The sequence below is a fragment of the Branchiostoma floridae genome, chromosome 1, assembly GCF_000003815.2.
Source record: "Branchiostoma floridae strain S238N-H82 chromosome 1, Bfl_VNyyK, whole genome shotgun sequence".
Lineage (NCBI taxonomy): Eukaryota > Metazoa > Chordata > Leptocardii > Amphioxiformes > Branchiostomatidae > Branchiostoma > Branchiostoma floridae.
In genome coordinates this window covers 33,466,784-33,486,598 of record NC_049979.1, presented here as the reverse complement: position 1 = coordinate 33,486,598, position 19,815 = coordinate 33,466,784, and the positions used below count along the sequence as shown (strand labels likewise).

The following is a 19,815-nucleotide window of genomic DNA, read 5'->3' as shown; positions in this document are numbered from 1 at the left end:
TGAACATCAACCACACACATGTTAACACACTTGTGCTGAAAGCCATTCACAAAAAACAGGTAGATACACCTGTCCTTGGTGCTAGATGGCGCTCTATGACGCAACAATCAATGTTCTGGAACACCTTTCCTGACCTCGCCTTAGACATTCGTAGAACAATACTGTGTTAAATCTAGTTTTGTACACAATTGTGTTAGTGTATCTATTCGGTCTTACGTGAATTTTATTTTGTTATGTAATTTGTTACGTCAGTGGATGTTGTAGTGTACACATATACAGGTGTCCGCATAATGTGGACCTGTCCTTGGTGCTGAACGGTGCACAATCCGACCCAACTGCGACAGAGGTCCAAGGTAGTCCCCGTCTATTTTGGATCTTCTTCCATATACGTGTCCAACTCCATTTGGTTGAAGACTCTGGACACGGATTGGGACGATGGTCATTTGGTTGAAGACGCTGTGGTCGCCTTTTGTTTTTGTTCGTTGTGTTTGTGTGTGTGTGTGTGTGAGGGGGTGGGGTGGTATGGTAGACGGGGAGCCTAGTTCCTCAAGTTCAGGGGCGCTACTCCCTGTCCGCCATCCTGTAGGTGGGCAGCGGTTAGTACCCACAACTCTTGAAGTAATAGGATCATTGATAATGGAGTAGGATAATGGAGTAAGGCTTTTGTGTGCCCAGGGGTTTAGCCCGAATGTGGCATGATATCGATTCAGTGGGAAACAATAAATGACAACTTCCAGTCTCTTTCCTTTCTGTGCTCTTCAACTGAGTGATACTTGCAGAATCGACGCAGTTCGGGGTGGGTGCGACTTTTTTTCTACTGAAGAAACCTGTTTTCTTCTGAAAACATCTCCACACATCTCGCATAACCACCCCACGCCAGTGTTCCTATTTACCTATACATAAGACATAGCTAAAGTACCTATACATAACACTATTTCAGCCATGTCAGTTTTGCAAAATAATGCTTTATTTTCTTTGAACAATTGTTCACTCTACTCCTGTGGCACTGGTGGCTTTCCATTCGACGGTTGCCGTTCATGGACGCCACCTTGCGTTTTACCCCATAATTGCAAGTGACAAGAGGAAAGTGGCGAAAGCATAAACTGCGGCGAACCGTGGCCGTAATGCTGTGGAGCCGCCCACAGGGTCAGGGGTTGGTGTAGAGCCCCGGCTGCAGATGTCTTCTGTAGCCCGCTTGACTCCGCGGGGAAAGGGGTCGATCCACCCTATCAGAGCATCCTATATTTCCCGATACCAGAGGAGATAAACATTAGAACATTCTGGTATCACGAAAAACAAAGACAAGTTGGGTCCCATTCCTCCCATACATATCATGTCAAACATAAAACAATATAATACTACTAGTACATACAAGTAACATTATCCATAAACCAAGTAGCAAAGATATTTCATCATTCTCGCGAGTTTACGTTCTGAAGTGATTGGTAATCAGTATTGATCCTGAAGAAGGCAACATTGGTCGTTGAAAATTTGATATGTCTGTACCTTTTTGTTGGAAAAAAGTTTAGCATTGTACTATGATTACTACCAGCACAGATTCCATGAAGATGTCAGATTTAGTGATCGTCTATCAATAAGAAATTATCAATGACCATTTTTGATACATATTACTTTAAGATAGTTGGTCTTACAGTATCGACATTAGACTGGTGGGTGCCCTGACAAGTCGAGTAGAAGGTTGAATTCATCAGGTAGTCAGAGAAGATCTGTCCGTTCTCAGTCGTCCAGGGCACTGCCTCCATCACTTCCTCATAGGACATGTTGACCAAGTGTGCAGGGGCCGTGATGTCCATATCAAAACGATTGTTACTGTAAACACCAAATGGAGAACTCTCACAAAAATGTGTGGGTTCGTACGTGCGTATAAATTCAAGTCCGTATGAGGTCCGTATAGAAGTCTCTACCAGGCTCCACATGTCAGTGGAAAAATAGTACAAATTGGACAAATGTATAGACAGATAACCATTCCAAATGAGTTAGCTGGGTCGCAAACCATATCCCTCAGCCATATGATTTGTAACTTTTGACGGAAAACTTTTAGTTCTTTATTTCGATTTTTCACAGAGTTAAGAGAAAGGCAAAACAGGTGCTAAATACACCTGCCCTCCCGTACATAAAATACATTCGTGGCACAATATAATATACAATAACACAATACAAGAGATCTGCTGGTTTTATGGCTATTGCGCATGACCCACACATCGATAGCTAAAGCAAACAGATTTCTAACTGTTAACTCTCCAACATAGCTAAAATGCAATGTAAAATGTAATTTTCACATCCGTGCTCAGGTTAACACTAGTTACCCCGTTGTGTATTTTGCAAAGAAGTAATCATCGTATGGACCATCATTTTCGCCCTATGGCGTGTTGAGACTACTGACATAACGCTAATTCATTATACTCACAATTCAAAATCTTGAACTCCAGCGTAGCCGACAGTGTGGCCGATGTTTACCATACTGTCACATTTGCTCAGGTTGAACTTCGGGTAGTACAGCAAAAAGCTCTCGCACATCTCTTGTGGTGTACCGAGACCGCCCTGAATAAAAGTAACGAGAGTTCCACGACCTCATACTTTCGCCAAACGATGTATTAACCTTGATTTTATAACTAATATATCATAAAGGTTTCTCTTATCATGGAAAATTGCTAACAATTTACTTCCAACACTGAATTAAACTATAGAGACTTACCCCTCTAAATTTTCGGTCAATCTCCGTCAACCTTGTTCACAGAATGACCCTTTCTATCTCCAGCAGTGACGTCAGGAACGCACCAATTTTGCAGGAGGGGGTCATAAGTATAGATTTCCTCATAATTATGACCCCTCCTACAAAAATGGTCTGTTCCTGACGTCACTGCATTAAGGGTTGAAATGAAAAGTTTGAATTATCATATGTTCATACATTCTATTGCTTATAAGAGAGGAGAATAAATAAGTCTCTTAGTAAATAAGCCAATTTCACATTAAGTATACGAATTATACTTGTTATTTGCATAAGTGACATCTGTATTTGTTTCACGTGTTTCAATTTGTTCCAATAAGGCAGCAACAATAGAAAAGAGGTTAAGATTGAAAGGTCTACTTACATACACAATGGAGTCTTTGTGTGACGAATCGTAGACGCACTCTGTAATTAGAATGTCCCCCTGAAGACAAGGTACAGAGGATAGTAGTGAACGATTTGGGTGAGTCCAATTTTGGTGTTGGAAATTACAGTTCAACAATTTCAAGAAAGTAGTGAACGAGTAGGCGTGGCGTTACGTTGGGGAATATCACCAGTTATCAGGCCATGTTGATTTGATTATATGGATGACATCCTCTAGGAATCCGAAAACTGATGCGAGCGTGCGAATAAAAAAAGTTCGGCCCCAAAAAAAGTTGCATTCATTATGAAATCTAAGTATTCTAGAAGGCGGAACAAATGATAGAAATAGAGCATTGAATATCGAACAATAGATTCTTGGTTTTTGTTTTTGTCTTCTTCTTTGACATTGAAATTGACGTTGATATTAGTGTATGTTTCCCGATATATTTTTTCTAATGTATGTCAAGTATTTGCTTGCTCCTTTTAAGCTGCTTTGTACGATTCAAAGCATGGTGGAAAACGTTTTATTTATTTCTGGAAAAGGAGGAAAATTGATACGCTTGCAGATGCCATCCACATTATCAAATTAACATGGCCTTACATAAAAATGGGGAAAAGATGTTTCTTCCTCGTGCTATGGGATTTTTTTTTGCTTGAAATGAATTGGTCCATATAAGCGCAAGAGGAATGACCCATGAAATGAAAATAACACATACCCGACATATATTGATGATTGCAACGGGATTACTATATCTATATTTTCCCCAAATCTGCGAATGTGGAAATTTGGTTTGGTTTTAATTAGGATCTCCATTGGTGACTGATACGCCACTATTCTTCCTGGAGTCCGGGTGAATGGTACTCATTTTCACTTGAGTGGAGTGAGGAAAGTCGTGTAAAGTGTCTTTCCCAAAGGGCACAAGATCGGTGACCTTTTGGGCCTGAGCCTAACATTCTCCCACGCAGAGGGACCACAGTCGTGTCGAAACTCCTTGTGGTCACCTCTGCTATCTGGTGCACTGAGATCAGTTACTGACCGCCCTGCTTATGAATATTAATGAGCTTACCCTTATATGGGCAGTCAGATGTTGGGGACGGGGAATAGGAAGATGGACACTAAACGCGCTGGCGATTGTGCCACGCTATCTCACGAAATTGTACAGAAATGTTACCAACTCACGGGGTAGATTGTGAGCTCCTCCTTCAACATCCGCATGAACTGCAGGTTGAAGTCGTAGTTGTCGTCCCGCACGATGTCAGTCTCCACGCCGTCCCGGATCAGCCGGGCGTTCAGCTTAACCCCCAGCAGGTGAGAGTGGAGGTTAACACCGATGATGTGGATAGGCTGTCCCTGCTCCTCCAGGAACTAGAGAAGAGAAGTTTTGTGTCTGTCAGGCAGCTCAATGCTCTCACATTATCTTAGCACCCTACACAGGGCTGACTCTTGCGGCCTTGCCAGGACAATGCCTTAAGATATCAACCCTGCCTTTTCAGCTTCAGAAAACTAGTACTAGGGGCGTGGTTACTAATTTGTTATAACCAACAGTCAGCCAATCAGAGAAATGCCTTAGTGTTGTCCAAAGACGCCATATAAGTCGTCTCCTCAATATTCAAGAGCATGTTTACAGTACCGGCATGACGTTTCACAGTTCTTTCAGTGCCCTGGCTTTCTTTCTTTCAGGTATCAAAAATCATTATCATCACGCAAAAATAAACAGATCTTTGTGCACGCCGGGCCGTACGCTGTCTGTTCGAAAATCTGGGCGCTGATTGGCAAGCAACAAATCAGGCAAGCTCATTGATATTCATAAGCAAGGCGTCCCTAGTACCGTTTTTCTGAGGCTGAAAAGGCTGGGTTGATATCGTAAGGCATATGCATTGCCGCGAGAGTCAACCCTGTGTGGTAAGGCAAAAGCGGCAGATTGTGCCAGATGCACACGGACTGGGGTTTCTTCAGTCAGGTAAACCTCATGACCAAAGCCAGATTGTTCTCCGTGTGTACTTACCGCGTTCAAGCACTGCGGGTTGCAGAATCCTGCTGATGTAAACTCGGGGACACGTGGAGGGACGACGTGGTACTTGTTCACCAGCACCCCCACCTCTAAGGTTCCCAGGTCATTGTCTCTCAGCTCAGGCGTGTACGTCAGTCTGATGCCTGAACTGTCCTGGATACCTGTGTGCACAGGGTAACATATACTGTTACCTTGACAAATTCTCGGAAAATATTTATCTGGGAAAAATTAAGCAGTCGTCGCACATATTTTTCTTAACGTGCTAGACTAAGTGATCATTCTAATGAGGAAGGTAATCTATTATGTCACGGATTTTTCGTTTCAAGGGGGTTTCAACCAGAATGTATAGTTCAAGGTTTAGATTACATTTTTTGTCCAGCAAATGTCTCATTTGACTCTTACTGGTCAGAAAGGTAGTTGCTCGACCAAAAGTAAAGTTTATGGGGTTCATAGATGGCCAGGGATATAGCAATGATTTCTGAAATTATTACATCGATTGTAAAAACAACGCGAATCATCGTGCAACTGAGTGCAGACGATATGTTAAACTACATACGAATGCGGCAAAGGGAAAATAGAGTTACAGATGCAGACACTCGAAAACAATACTCTGTCATCGGAGGTTACCCTCCGGTCACAGAGTAACATTGGACCATAAAGGAGAAGCCATACCCTTCACGAATACTACATGGGAACGTGCGTTGCTAAATGCTTCTCAGTCAAACAAGAAATAACAAGAAATGTGATCCGGAAAGTTTTTGAAGCAGTCATCGATTTCCAATCTTCTATGAAAATCTACTTACATACATTTACATGAACCTTATGATAATCGTACAAATCTCTTGTGATACGCACGAATCACTATGCGAAAACTTACGAATCTTATATGATAAGCACGAACCTTATGCAAACCGTAGCGGTCGCCGGTTTGCATAAGGTTCGTGCAAATCACATAAGGTTCGTGTGTGTCACATGGTGATTTGTGCATATCACATAAGGTTCGTACTTTTTCGCATAGTGATTCGTGCGGTTTCATGAGATTCGTGCGTTTTCTCATAGTGATTCGTGCGTATAACATAAGATTCCTACGAATTTCATAAGGTTCATGCAAATGCTTAGTCACCCCTGATCTCTGACCTGAAACCAACAGAGGGTTGTCGTAGTGCATCTCCATCATTATGTAACCACTGTCGTCTTCGTCACCGATGGGGTAACCAACATGCTCGGGGTAAACAACATCCTGGAGACAGACAAAAAAGAAGTGATCATGGCTTGTTAAAAACAGTGAGAAACACTACCTGCACGGATGTGCAGGGAAGAGTAGCGCTGTTAAAGGCCCCTTCACACGAGAAGCGGAATCAGCCGGGATGCCGTCATAATGACTATTCTTTGCATATTCCTGGGTATTCGTAGTGCATTCTGGAAATTCTCACTGCGTTCCATATATTTCTGCCCATCTTTGGGCCGTCCCGAAATGTTTTTGTCATGCTAAAAACTTTCGAGTTGCATTTGTATGAGTTGAGAAATATCGAACGGCATTCAAAGTGTATTTTAACTAATCTAACTGCAGTACGACCTCATTCTAAGACATTCCAACATTATTCGAAACATTCTGATCTCATTCGATGGAGAACCAAAACGGCAAGCCACTTCAAATCCTACCAGAATGTGGCCAAATCAATATCTGGAATGAATTGAGAATGTCTAAAATGCATAATAAATACCCAGAAATAGACAAAGAATAGTCAGTCTGATGGCATTTCGGCTCATTCCTTCTCGTGTGAAGGGGATATATGGTTCATTTGGAATTCCCACCCGAATGTGGTACGAATTTTGCAAATTCTTCATTCCGGCTGGATCTGCTCGATTCCTGTCAATTCGTTTTCAGTGTGAAGGCCCTATAACACGGTACCTAGTTTTGCTGCAAATGTAAACCCAACTTATTTCGATTGCATTTATGTACTGTATTTGTATGCAATTGCATTGATAACTGAAGACATGTGGCTGCCATCGCAATATTTGTGAGCGGTGACTTCAGGGGTGCCTAAGCATTTGCAAAAATTTTATTGAATTCGTATGAATTTTAGGACAATGAAACAAATCACTATGCGAAAAAGTACGAAAGTTGTCTGATACGCACGAATCACTATGAAAAACGCACGAATCTTATATGATACGCATTCTTTTACGTAAACCACCGTAGCGGTCCGCTTGGGTCTCTGTATGTGTATCTGTATCTACATGTATATAGCCGGTATAAACGCCTTTCGGTTAGAAAAATAGGGTCGATAAATGGAAAGGTCAACACACCAGCTTCGCAGGCACGCGGCGCATCAGCAGCTGGTTATATAACGCTGAAGGACCTGTCAGACGTAATTTTTGCAGATCTATCTGGAAGTATTCTTTAAAAGTACCCACCGAATATGCTCTTACTGTTTTCATAAAATGACTTCGTATCTCATGAGATTCGTGCGTATCACATAAGGTTCTTACGTTTTCGCATCGTGCGTTTTTTATGAGATTCGTACTGAGAATCTCATCAAATTCGAGCGAATACTTAAGCATCCCTTCGTCTATTATATCGGACCACATGGAGTTCAAACTTGTTCCTACCCCAGAGCCGATGGCCCATGCCACAAGGATGCTTCCCTCATAACACTCCCTCCAGTCGCTGGGCATGTTGGGAGTATAGCATTCATGTCCCGGATGTCCCTCTGGCATGATGGTCATGTTCGGGTTCTTCTTACAGGTGTACATCAGCAAATGGTGAACCGTACCCTCGTTACCAGGTTGGACGATTGGTTCAGCCTAAAGTCAGAGAGAGAGCGGGAGAGGGAGAGAGGGAGGAGAGAAAGAGAGAGAGGGGAGAGAGAGGGAGGGAGAGAGAGAGAGAGGGAAAGAGAGAGGAGAGAAAGAGAGAGAGAGAGGGAAAGAGAGGAGAGAAAGAGAGAGGGAGAGAGAGGGGAAGAGAGAGAGACATCAGTGTTTAGTGAGACTGTTATCGACGGCAGTCCATACACACTGTTCACCGTTCCCTTGTCAACACCTTGAAATAAATCAATTCTTTCATAATGTCTATAAACTGCTATAGTACATATAAACCTCTATTCGAACCAATTCTAAACTCTCCTCTCTTTCTACATTGAACAAGCATTATAAGCAAGAGAATTACATTTCAACCATAAAGAGCCTTGACGTTCGTAGGGCAATCACACAACTCAGAATTAGCTGTCACAAATTAAATATAGAAACCGGGAGATTAAAAAAAATCCCTATCGACCAGAGGGTTTGTCCATTCTGTCCAGAGTTAATTGAAGACGAATATCACTTTATGATTGTATGTCCCAAATATTCTGAAATACGCAATTCTCTATACAGAAGGTTGTCATTTTATACACAAGGATTTATCTCAATGGACCCGAAGTGCAAATTCAAATACATCATGACATGTGACAATCCCTGCATGGCAGATATAGGAAAATATATCAAAGAAGGTTTGGATATTAGAAACTCCTCAACTGATTGTAAGAAGCTTATCCCATACTACAACTCCTGTATTAGTTAGTTAAGCTATAGAACTGTAGTTATGTAGATGCCATACTTTGTACCTCGTACAATTGTTGTGCAATAAAGTTATCTCTCTATAAACGGACAAAGTCAACATTTGGTATATTTGACCACTTGTACACAGTAAGTGGGAGAATAATGTTAAATTTATCTATCGAATGAAAAGTAGCAAATTCTTTAGAGCAATTGGAAAGCCTTGTGCGTTTACCATTAGTTATCACACACCTTTATAACGTGGTGTTTACTGGTCAGCTGAGGCATCTCAAACACATGGCACCAGTACGTCGTGTCTTGGTTACCAGGAATTGTGACCTGGGGAGAGGTAAATTGTAAAGTTCAAAGATGTTACGTGTAACGCTGGGTCACCTTTGTCTGCGGGGTAACCTATATCCGTTGTTTTTACAAGCACCGTATTTAAGGATATCAAGTCGAAAAAAGGTATGTTCAAACTGCCATATTTTGAAAATATTACAATTTGAAACCACCGTCTGTTGACTTGATATCCCTAAATATACGCTGTTCTTTTTTAAACTACGGATATAGGTTGCTCACGGTTAAAGGTGTACTAGCGTTAACAGACACACAGGAAAATACTGGTATCCTACCGTCAAATGTATCTCCTTTATTATATTTCAGCCATACCATATATGGTATGGTGAAATATATTGTATTCGTAATGTTTCTTTCTTTCTTTCTTTCTCCTGTCAAATCTTCAAAGCGATTCATCTCCGTCGTTCCGTGACCGAATGACCTGAAATTTGGCACAAGGGTAGAGTGGGTCAATACCGAGGTGCTGTTTTCTCATTTCTTTCATATCTGCCTCTAAAATGATTTTATTGAAGTTTAAAGGTCATGTTTTGACCAAAACGGTATATTGTGGCCCCCTGTTCCCTTGAATTACAATGGAATGACCTTAAATTTGGTGTAGATAGGCATTAGATAGTTGGTAAAATGATCCAAGTAAAATTTTGGGCATAAACTACTTTAAAATGCTTAATTTCAGCGCTTTTCTGAGGGGAAATTGGTTTTCTTTCGGCTTCCTGCCGTGAACTCCAGTGACCCCAGAGCCCACACGTGCCAGGTGGCAGCGGTCTGGGGAGAGCGAGAGATAATTACTTTATGGACGCCAGCCAATCAGCGACGAGAAAGGCGAATGCTAGTTAATATTCATAAGCGGGGCCTTGCAATCCCGTATATACACAAACAGATGCATATTACAGCCTTACAGTGGCCATATGGTCCCCTTTGCCGGGTTTGAAATTGTAGTTTGCGAGGATTTGGAGTTCAGACAGGGTCATTTGAGCGGTAGCGGACGGTACGCGTGCATTGAACGTTAGTGTCGATGAATTTACCAACATTCCGCATGGCACTATCAATCATTTTCGGCAGATTTGGACAGGGAAAATTGGACGGCTTGCGTTTAGTTTTGATACGTAAGTTTGACAGTGGCGAGAATGCATGTATTTTTCCCCGAACAAATGTAGGTACTTCTAGTGTTGTTGTTGTTCTTTTTTGACGTAAACTTTGTACATTCAAATTGTAAGTAACTTTAAACTGCCAGAGTTTGAGCCCAATAAAACACTCTCAATACCAGAGTATCACCACTGACCTCCGAAAAGAAACCCCCGAACAAAGTAGAAACACCTATCCTCCAGGTCTCGCACGCTACGAGCAGCAAATTATAACACTCAGACAAGATTACGTCCGATGGCTGATTGCATACAAAGTAAAACAATTTAACAGTGGTATGCAGGGGCATATACTTAACAAAGAATTCGAAGGAAAATGAAATATATAGATAAAGCCAAATCAAGTTAACTTGTTCGTCCTGGGATTTTTCAGAAAAGAAATGAAGCGACAGGGTGGTAAAATTCTTGTAAAATTTCGAGACGTCTCCGTTTATGTAATGGCTCATACAAAACAAGAAGAAGATTGAAGTTTTTAGCTTGAAAAAAACAACAACACTCCTACTACACAGTACCTGCACCTGACAATTATTAAAACGTATGCCCTACTTGCTTAAAAAAAAGTTCACTGCAATAATAAATGCACCCACATCACAAGGAGATTATGACGGTACTTAGACCTAGTTATCGAAGTGGAAATTGTTGAATGGCGTCATGTAATTTCATGACGAAAATCTTCTGAACGGAAGATGCGTTTTTTTTTCACTCTCGGAAAAATAGGAGCTGCCGCAATTCTAAAAACCAATCAGTTATGCATAGGCGCTCCTGTGGAAGATTATATTCTTCCATATGGGCCCGGGGCATATTGGGCAAGCTCTGTTTTGACATGGAATCAATTCACAATATTAGTTCTCTTTTGGGGATAACTTACATTAAATATTGCATTTTTGCGCAGGGGTGACTTGGAACAGTCCAATGTTGCGTGGGAATGGGTATGGCTGAAATATGCTGTATTTGCACCCAAGCAAATGTCGGCCTTTCTAGTTTACGGTTAATGTCCTAACGTTATATCAGGTAGAAAAATTAATGGTTATATTTTTGCCTATCAAGCGTTATGTGATTGTAAGAAAACTGTGTAATACGTGATGAGTTGACAAGTTGAAGTGTCAACTTGACTATTATAAGCAAATGATAGTGATGATATTTTTTAACTCAGTTTCTCCACATTTGTGGGAGGATTGACATAACAGGTGACTGTCACCTTTGCAAGATGTCAACCCGGAGACCAGACTGTAGGTTTGAGCCACTCACACCGGGAACGATGCCTACTCTTTTCGATAAGTGTGGTGGGCTCTTTAATGTGCTCGAGGTTTGGATCTCCTCGAACACGAGACCTCCATTTAACGTCCTATCCGAGGAATGGCCCTACTCATTTTTCACCTGAGTGAAGTGAGAAAAGTGCATTTCCCAAGGATACAAGATCGGTGACATGTCAGGTTTCGAACTCGGTACCTCTTGGGCCGGAGCCAAAAGCTCTGCCGATTACGCCACGCGATCTTTGAATATTAAGTATTCACCGCATCAATGCCAGATATGATGTAACGCTAGTTCACCTTTATCAGCGGGGTATCCTATATCCGTTGTGCATTTTAGGATATCAAATTGACGGACGGTGATTGCAAACTGCATTTTTCAAAATATTGCCGTTTTAATTGTGTGTCGACTTGATGTACTGTTTTAGGAAACAACGGATATAGGTTACCCCGCGGATGAACGTTAACCAGCGTTATAAGGCACTGATTGTCTTTCGAAGATGACAGCATAAAGTGAAAGAAGATAAACCTTACATTGTTCATTAGGAGATCAACGGTGTAGGCTGTTCCTATTGAAGTTGTCTGGTCCGGGACGATCTGTTCCAGAAGAAGGGTAGCCCTGGCCCCCTTGTTGGGCCCATGGTAGGTGGGGCCGCTCGCCCCAGACTCGTCTTCAGGGTCCTCGTCATGCCACGCCCATATCACACGCATGGTGTCCTCCTGGGTACAGTAAACATTTGTCGACATGCATTTATCAACACATCTATCTACTCACGGTACTACTATCCTCCTGGTACGGCAAACATTTGTCGACATGTATGTAATAGGGGTGGGTACCGATACGATGTACCGGTACAAAACCGGGTTTTCTTGTTTGAACGATCCAGAAAAACCGGACCCGAAAAAATCAGTAGACCGGATGTTAGACAGATTCGAAAATGAACATATCATACCGGCAGGCGTTTACGTGTTTAGAGGCATACTGGTCCAAGAAAACAACAAAAGCGAAAATTTCTACTGTCAAACTTGGTCTAAAACAGAGGCAAATAGTTGTGTTTATTTGAGATAGGATACTTTAAAATTACGTAGTATAGCATAGGATACTTTAAAATTACGTAGTATAGCTTTAAGTAGAAATAGATATAGATTAGACGTTATTTCTCTTTTGATTTATCTATAGATCTAATTTTCCTTCTCTGTAAAGTATACAATTATATATACCACTACTTTACTTTGTTTGCAATTAGCCCTCTGGCATGAACTTGCAATAAAGATTATTATAGATTATTATTGTCGACACATAGCAATTAGCGAAGCTATTTTTCCCACTGTGATGTCAGTACTAACGTTAATGACACGATCCCTCTCGTCACATGTCGTCAGCTTCCTGTTGAACCTCAGGACGGTGTGAGTCCCGTTCTCGTACCCAGACACCAGGTCCCAGTCCTGACTCTCGTCCACAGTGGGCTCTGCCTTGGCTTCAGCATACCGGTCCTGCAATGATATACAGCATGTTACAAGTTATATAGAGGCTGGGAGCTGCCTGTTTGTTTGTTATATTTCAGCCATACATAGTATGGTGAAATATATTGTATTCGTAATGTTTCTTCTTTCTTTCTTTCTTTCTTTCTTCTTTCTCCTGTCAAATCTTCAAAGTGATTCATCTCCGCCGTTCCTGGACTGAATGACCTGAAATTTGGCACAGGGGTAGAATGGGCCAATACCTTGATGCTTTTTTCTCAGTTTTTTCATATCTGCCTCTAAAATGATTTTATTGAGATTTTTTGGTCAATTTTAGACCAAAACTGTATATTTTGGCCCCTGTACCCTGGTATTACAACCAAATGAGCTGAAATTTGACAGAGATGTGCCTTGATAATGCCTCCATATAAATTTGATAACACTTTTGGTGTACAGTACAACAAAATGCTTATTTTTGCGATTTTTTGACCAATTTTTGACCAAAAAAGGACACTTTTGGCCCCTGCACCCTGGTATTACAACCAAATGAGCTGAAATTTGACAGAGATGTGCCTTGATAATGCCCCCATATAAATTCAATAACACTTTTGGTGTACAGTACAACAAAATGCTTATTTTTGCGATTTTTTGACCAATTTTTGACCAAAAAAGGACACTTTTGGCTCCTGTACCTTGGTATTGCAACCGAATGAGCTGAAATTTGACACAGATGTGCCTTGATAATCCCTTCATATAAATTCAATAACACTTTTGGTGTACAGTGCAACAAAATGCTTATTTTTGCGATTTTTGGCCAATTTTTGACCAAAAAAGGACACTTTTGGCTCCTGTACCCTGGTATTACAATTAAATGACCTGAAATTTGGTATAGATAGGTATTAGATACTTGGTAACAAGATTCAAGTAAAATTTTTGACATAAACAACTTTAGAATGATTAATTTTGGCACTTTTCTGAGGGGAAATTTGTTTTCTTTTGGCCTCCTGACGTGACCTTCCGTGACCCCGCACAGAGCCACACCTGTGCGCGTCAGCCGGAGAGTTAATTGAATCAAAGACCTAGCCAATCAGCGAAGAGGAGGCCAAAGGCTAATTAATATTCATAAGCGGGGCCTCATGATCCCGTATATAGCAGTGTTCCCGCCAGGGAGAGCGAAGCCCGCCTAAGGCTCTCGCATTTTAGACTATTCAGAAGGCTTTATATTGTATCAGTTCTTAGGGGCATATCTATGATAATCGCAGCAGTCACTTAACTTCTCTTCAGGAGTTTAGCGTAACACTATTTCATGTCAAACCGTCAAAGGCAACTAAAAACAAACTTTAACGTTACTGAGTTCAACAGTACTTATAACTTGTTATCCGAAGTTGAAACGCTAGCGATGGTATTTTCGCTGCGCTGTTAGCTCCGTGCGACTGTTGTTGACGGTCTTATAACGGTATATTTTGCACCCCTGTACCCTGGTATGAGTAACATTTGGTATAGATAGGCATAAGATAGTTGGTAAAATGATCCAAGTAAAATTTTTGGCATAAAGTACTGTAAAAGGCTTAATTACAGCACTTTTTTTTAGGGGAAATTGGTTTTCTTTCGTTCTCCATGCCATGACCTTTCGGACGTTCACCCCACAGAGCCGACATCTGCACCTGCGTCTAGCCGGCAGGAAGAGTTCATTCAATTAATGGTTCAGCCAATCAGCGAAGAGGAAAGCGAAGGCTAATTAATATTCATAAGCGGGACCACACAATACGTTAACTTGAAGACTCAGGCCGTACAGACTTCTCGCCAGGATTTTTTCAAAGCGTCGGACAGGGGTCCGGGGGCCGCCGAATGTCCCAGGCGGGGTCCAGGGGCAGGGCCACTGTGGGGGGGACCCAGGTGGGCGAAGCCCCCCCTGAAGCTCTTGCATTTTAGACTATTGAGAAGGCTTCTTTTATCAGTTTTTTTAGGGCCATATCTACGATAATCGTAGCAGTCACTTACTTCTCTTCAGCAGTTTGACTTTAAAATATTTCGGGTCAAAGCTTCAATGACAACTAAAACCTCAAAAACAACAAACTTTACTTAGCTCAACAGTATACAAAAATATTGTACGGGTTGCCATCCTTAGTTGAAGCGCTTATTTATAGCGCTAGTATCTTCGCTGCGCCGTTAGCCGCCGTGCGACTTTTGTTGATGGTCTGATATCCCTACGTCGCCGCCTCGCTGATATTCCCACGGACATGTTTCAAGAAAAATACCCAGCAAAAAACGCTGTTCTGCGTCAAATTCTATTCTATAAAACATGTGGGACTCAGTGTTACAGTCTAAATATTTTGTAGAAGCACCGCTGTAGGAAAGAAGGTCCAAGCAATGTAAAACATCACGTAGCATGAAGTTTGCTGTCAACTGGCACACAGCACATGACGGTTTGAAGCTCTAAGTCTAATCAACAGCCGTGTTTGATTGATAGCCGGCGGTCCTTTGATGAAGTCGGCGAAAGGTGCGTTAGTTAGAAAATCTGCGTTTAGTTTTGATACGTAATTATAAGTTAGACAGTGGCGAGAATGATTATTTTCTCATCAATATTTCTCTTCAGAATTATTTGAACTTAATTGTACATCTAAACAATTGGCTTACCTGTGCAATGTTTATACATGTATGATTAATGATCAGTGTACTGAAATCATGTGTAACGTATGGCTCCTAGTCAATAGATCAGCATTTTCTCTATAGTGACCACCTGTCTATAGTGGCCACATTTCCTAGTGCTGTTGTTGTTTGACATAAACTTTGAACATTTAAATTGTAAGTAACTTTAAACTGCCAGAGTTTCAGCCCAATAAAACACTCTCAGCGCCAGGGTATGAACAGACTGACCAGACAGACGAAAGTAAATCCTCGAACAAGGTTCAATCGTATCTTCCGGGTCTGGCAGGAAGTTGTTCAACTAAAATAAGAATAGGCTCGATGGCTGATTGCATACAAAGTCAAACAGTTTAACAGTTTTACAGCTTGAAGAAAACAAACGCTCCTACAGTACCTGCACCTGCTTGATAATTATTAAATCGTATGCCCTACTTGAATAAAAAAGTTCACTGCAATAATAAATGTACCCACATCACAAGGAGCTTATACTTTTTTAAACTTACACCTAGTTATCGTACTGAAAATTGTTAATGACATTACATGAAGTCATTCAACAATTTTCAGTCATGATGAAAATTTTCTGAATGGAAGGTGTGATTATTGTCATTTTCTGAAAAATAGAAGCAAGCTCTGTTTTTACTTGGAATCAATTCACAATACCAGTCCACTTTGGGGGATAATGTACTGTTAAGAGGATGTTCCATTTTTGCGCAGGGGTGATTTGGAACAGTCCAATGTTGCGTGGGAAGGGGTATGGCTGAAATATGCTGTATTTGCTCTTAAGCAAATGTCGGCCTTTCTAGTTTGAACCTTTATTTATTCATGAGAAGCTCAAACGGCCAGCAGGCCGATTTCATTGAGGTCATGAGGGAGGTCAGGGTCAGATAAAATATAATACAGATATAGATTACATTGAGTACTAATAAATCCTTCAACCTATATCACTACACATACACATACATGGTACAAAACATATAGTGGTGCAAGAAGCTCAGTGTTCATAGTCCGTGTCCGTTCGTTTTGGACAATTACTTTTACTTCAAGAGTCTCTTAAAGCTGGTCAGATTTAGAGCCGTACGTGTGTCTGGTGGTAGTTTGTTCCAAACACTGGGTAGGCTATTGATCTTCTGAAGGTCTCTCGCTTAGGTTTTGGGACAACCAGTTGTTGCTGTTCAAAGTTAAATTGTTTATTGTTGGTCATTCACACACATGTGTTAGAATTAAGGTATTTCACCTGGCTAAATTGACATTTAGAGATTCCATTGTTTTTCTTCTTTATGAATTAAGAAAGAATGGAGCTGTAACGAATATTGATAGATGGTGATGAAAGAATTCTAAATCTGATTTTTTGAGGGCCTTATTGATGACGTCATCAGGTTTTATTGCCCCTAATGTTATGTTTTCTATGATATGAGAAAATACAGCACTTTGGTGTACATACCACTGCAATACAACTATGTTTTCATGTGCATAATGATGAAATGTACAAACTCACATTTGCGCAAATTGATATCTTCTAGTGATCTGTAGCTATTACAAAATGATCTTTTTAAAATTAAACGAAAACAAATATTTTCTAAGTTCCAGGTAGGGCCTGGTACGGTTACTACGCTTCAGTGATTTTGCTGTTTGTGACCTGTAAACTTTCGATGTATTTTAAGCTGCGACAGTTCATTGACCCTTGTCTACAGTGTACGTGGAATAAATGACTCGTTGACGATACTGTTTGTATGTAAAGACAGAGCAAATATACCTACAGGACGTTGACAAGAGTGTTTTATGTGTGAGACGGAATGTGTGCTTTAGCGTGACATACCTGGCTCAAGTCAACCTCTTCAAATCCCTGTCACCAGTTATTAAGTCATATTTCTATGGATATATTTCGTTCAGATCTAGCTTTAAAGGCACCACTTTCCTCACACATATCTACCTTCAAACGTCAGTTGTTAAAACACCTACACAACCGATTCACACAGCTCTAAGATACAGCCACCCCGTGTACTTGGGCGTCGTTCTGCTCCTATTCGACGTGCTTCGCAACAAGAGCACGTTAATCGTTTCATTTTGTATCTATTCATTGTGTATCTTGTATATAAGTTGTATTTTGTTTCCGATTATCACTGTGTATACCATTTCTGATTCTTATTGTTTACTTGAATGTGTATTTTTCTGTCTCGGGGAGACAACTTGCAGAGGTGGCATCTCACCTGTTTTGTCTCCCCACCATTTTTATATGGGAAGTGTAATAAATAAATAAAATAAATAAACAGGTTCCTTGCAAGGAGTTGACGAATAGTATTTAACCAATACGACCAATGAATAACACTACAAAATACAGGAAATAGTACACAATACTCTCAAGGGTTATACAAAGCAAATATTTCGGACAATATTTGATGAGGCATTATGTAATATGTGTCTTCGCCTAGAGTGCTGAGAGATTTAATTATTCTGCCAGTCGCCCCTAGAAATAAAAAAAAACAACTAAAATTGCCAAACCTAAGTTACTAGCGTGTCATCATTATGTGAACTGCTGAAATGCATAGAAAGTTGTTCAGCATACCTACGAGTTAACGCTAGTTCACCTTTATCCGCGGGGCAACCTATATCCGTTGTATTTTAAAGCAGGGTACTATAGTATCTAGGGCTATCAAGTCAAAGGCCGGTGGTTTCAATGCTTCGAAAATATATCAATTTCAAACCAGCGTCCATTGACTCCATAGCTCTAAATAGCATGTTTTTAGATACAACGCATATAGGTTACCCCGCGAATAAAGGTGAACTAGCGATAACGATGGGGTACGTACCGTTAGGTGCGCAGTCCCGTCTTTAACCCAGCCGATGACGATATCGGATCCCGGCATGCCTCCGTTCGGGGATAGACCCAACCCGATCCATCCTGTCGTCTGCACGTGAGCTTCGAACTCAATCTTCTCCTCATCAAACTTCCAGAACAGGTGAAACTTATCCTCCTCGTCTAGAGCCTCATGGTGAGTAAAATCACCGGATCCTATAGCTATAGCCTGCCCCCCATGATGAGGGACTAAGGCCAAAACTACAACGCATAAAGTCTGGAAAATTCTAGCCATACTGACTGTTGTACTAGCTTGGTCAGTTGTGTCAAGGACATTATATATAAAGTCCTTGGTTGTGTAACAAATGTTTGATGTATGACGTATGCGTTTCCACCGCAACCGGCTGTCATGTTGTTGCTTGACAGTAAGGGCCACGGGATGCTGACTCATGATGACGTACAAGTGCAAACAGACGAACTTAGTGTTGTTTTGAAACTTTTAGCTCTGTAAATGTACTTTGTACTAAGAATAGCTGCTCGCAAACAAAGTAGAACAGTTTAGGAGAATGAAATATATAAAGTTACAATAAGTTGAGGTGTTCTTTTAAAGATTCTAGAGTAAAGGTAAGGGCTCAAACAAAACAAGACGAAGAAAAGTTTTCAGCTGGAAGAAAACAAATACTATTCCTACATAGTAGCTGCATCTGCTTGTTGAAAATTATTAAAACATGGAAAGCATGGCAGAAGCTGCTCAAGAATTTTCCACCGTTTGGAGAAAGTATGCTCGCCGAGTCGACCAATGTAACGGTGTTGCGGGAGGAACTTAGGTCTAAGGTAAGGTATGCCCTGATTGAATAAAAAAAAAGTTCACTGCAATAATAAATATACCCGCATCACAAAGAGCTTATAACGGTACTTAGACCTAGTTATCGTACTGGAAATTGTTGAATGGCTTCACAGTAATTTCATGATGAAAATTGTATGAATGGAAGGTGTGGTGATTTTTTCACTGTCTATAAAAAGGAGCTCCTGTGGAAGAGTACATTAATCCATAGGGGCCAGGGGCATATTGGGTAAGCCCTGTTACATCCTAGAATGTCGTTTATCCTAAAAGCGCTTTTAGGATAGAAGCGCTTTTAGGATAGACCGGCATCCAAAATGTGCTTCTATCCTAAAAGCGCTTATGGGATATCCAGAACACGTCGCAAGCGAGGAGCGCATTCTGGATATCCTGAATGCGCTTCTGTCGGAGCGCATTCAGGATAAGCCGACGTGTTTATCCAGAACGTGCACTTGTGGGAGGAGCTTAATATCTTAGGAGGCGGAGACTATCTTGTATGTGATTTTTCGTAGTCAACCTGAGGCCGCCATCTTTGTTCTCCCACGAGGTCACTTCCGGGTTTGATTGTGATAGTAGATCGCATATACTTACACCAAATCAACGTAGTTTGCACAAACCAAATCATTTTTGGGGACTCCGTGGCACGATCTAACCCTCACATAA

At 41.1% G+C, this 19,815-nt stretch overlaps 1 protein-coding gene across 1 annotated transcript; it reads right to left on the bottom strand.

The window, feature by feature from the left end:
- Positions 1-945: 945 nt before the first annotated feature.
- Positions 946-18,667, bottom strand: LOC118410700 (DBH-like monooxygenase protein 1 homolog). Its single transcript, XM_035812486.1, has 12 exons — positions 18,325-18,667; positions 12,758-12,904; positions 11,945-12,130; positions 8,917-9,003; positions 7,738-7,932; positions 6,262-6,364; positions 5,119-5,285; positions 4,293-4,478; positions 3,114-3,173; positions 2,429-2,562; positions 1,653-1,830; positions 946-1,239 (listed from the first exon to the last, which is right to left on the bottom strand). Exons 1-12 carry the CDS (start codon positions 18,604-18,606, stop codon positions 1,057-1,059), a joined length of 1,908 nt encoding a protein of 635 aa, XP_035668379.1. The 5' UTR covers positions 18,607-18,667; the 3' UTR covers positions 946-1,056.
- Positions 18,668-19,815: the final 1,148 nt, after the last annotated feature.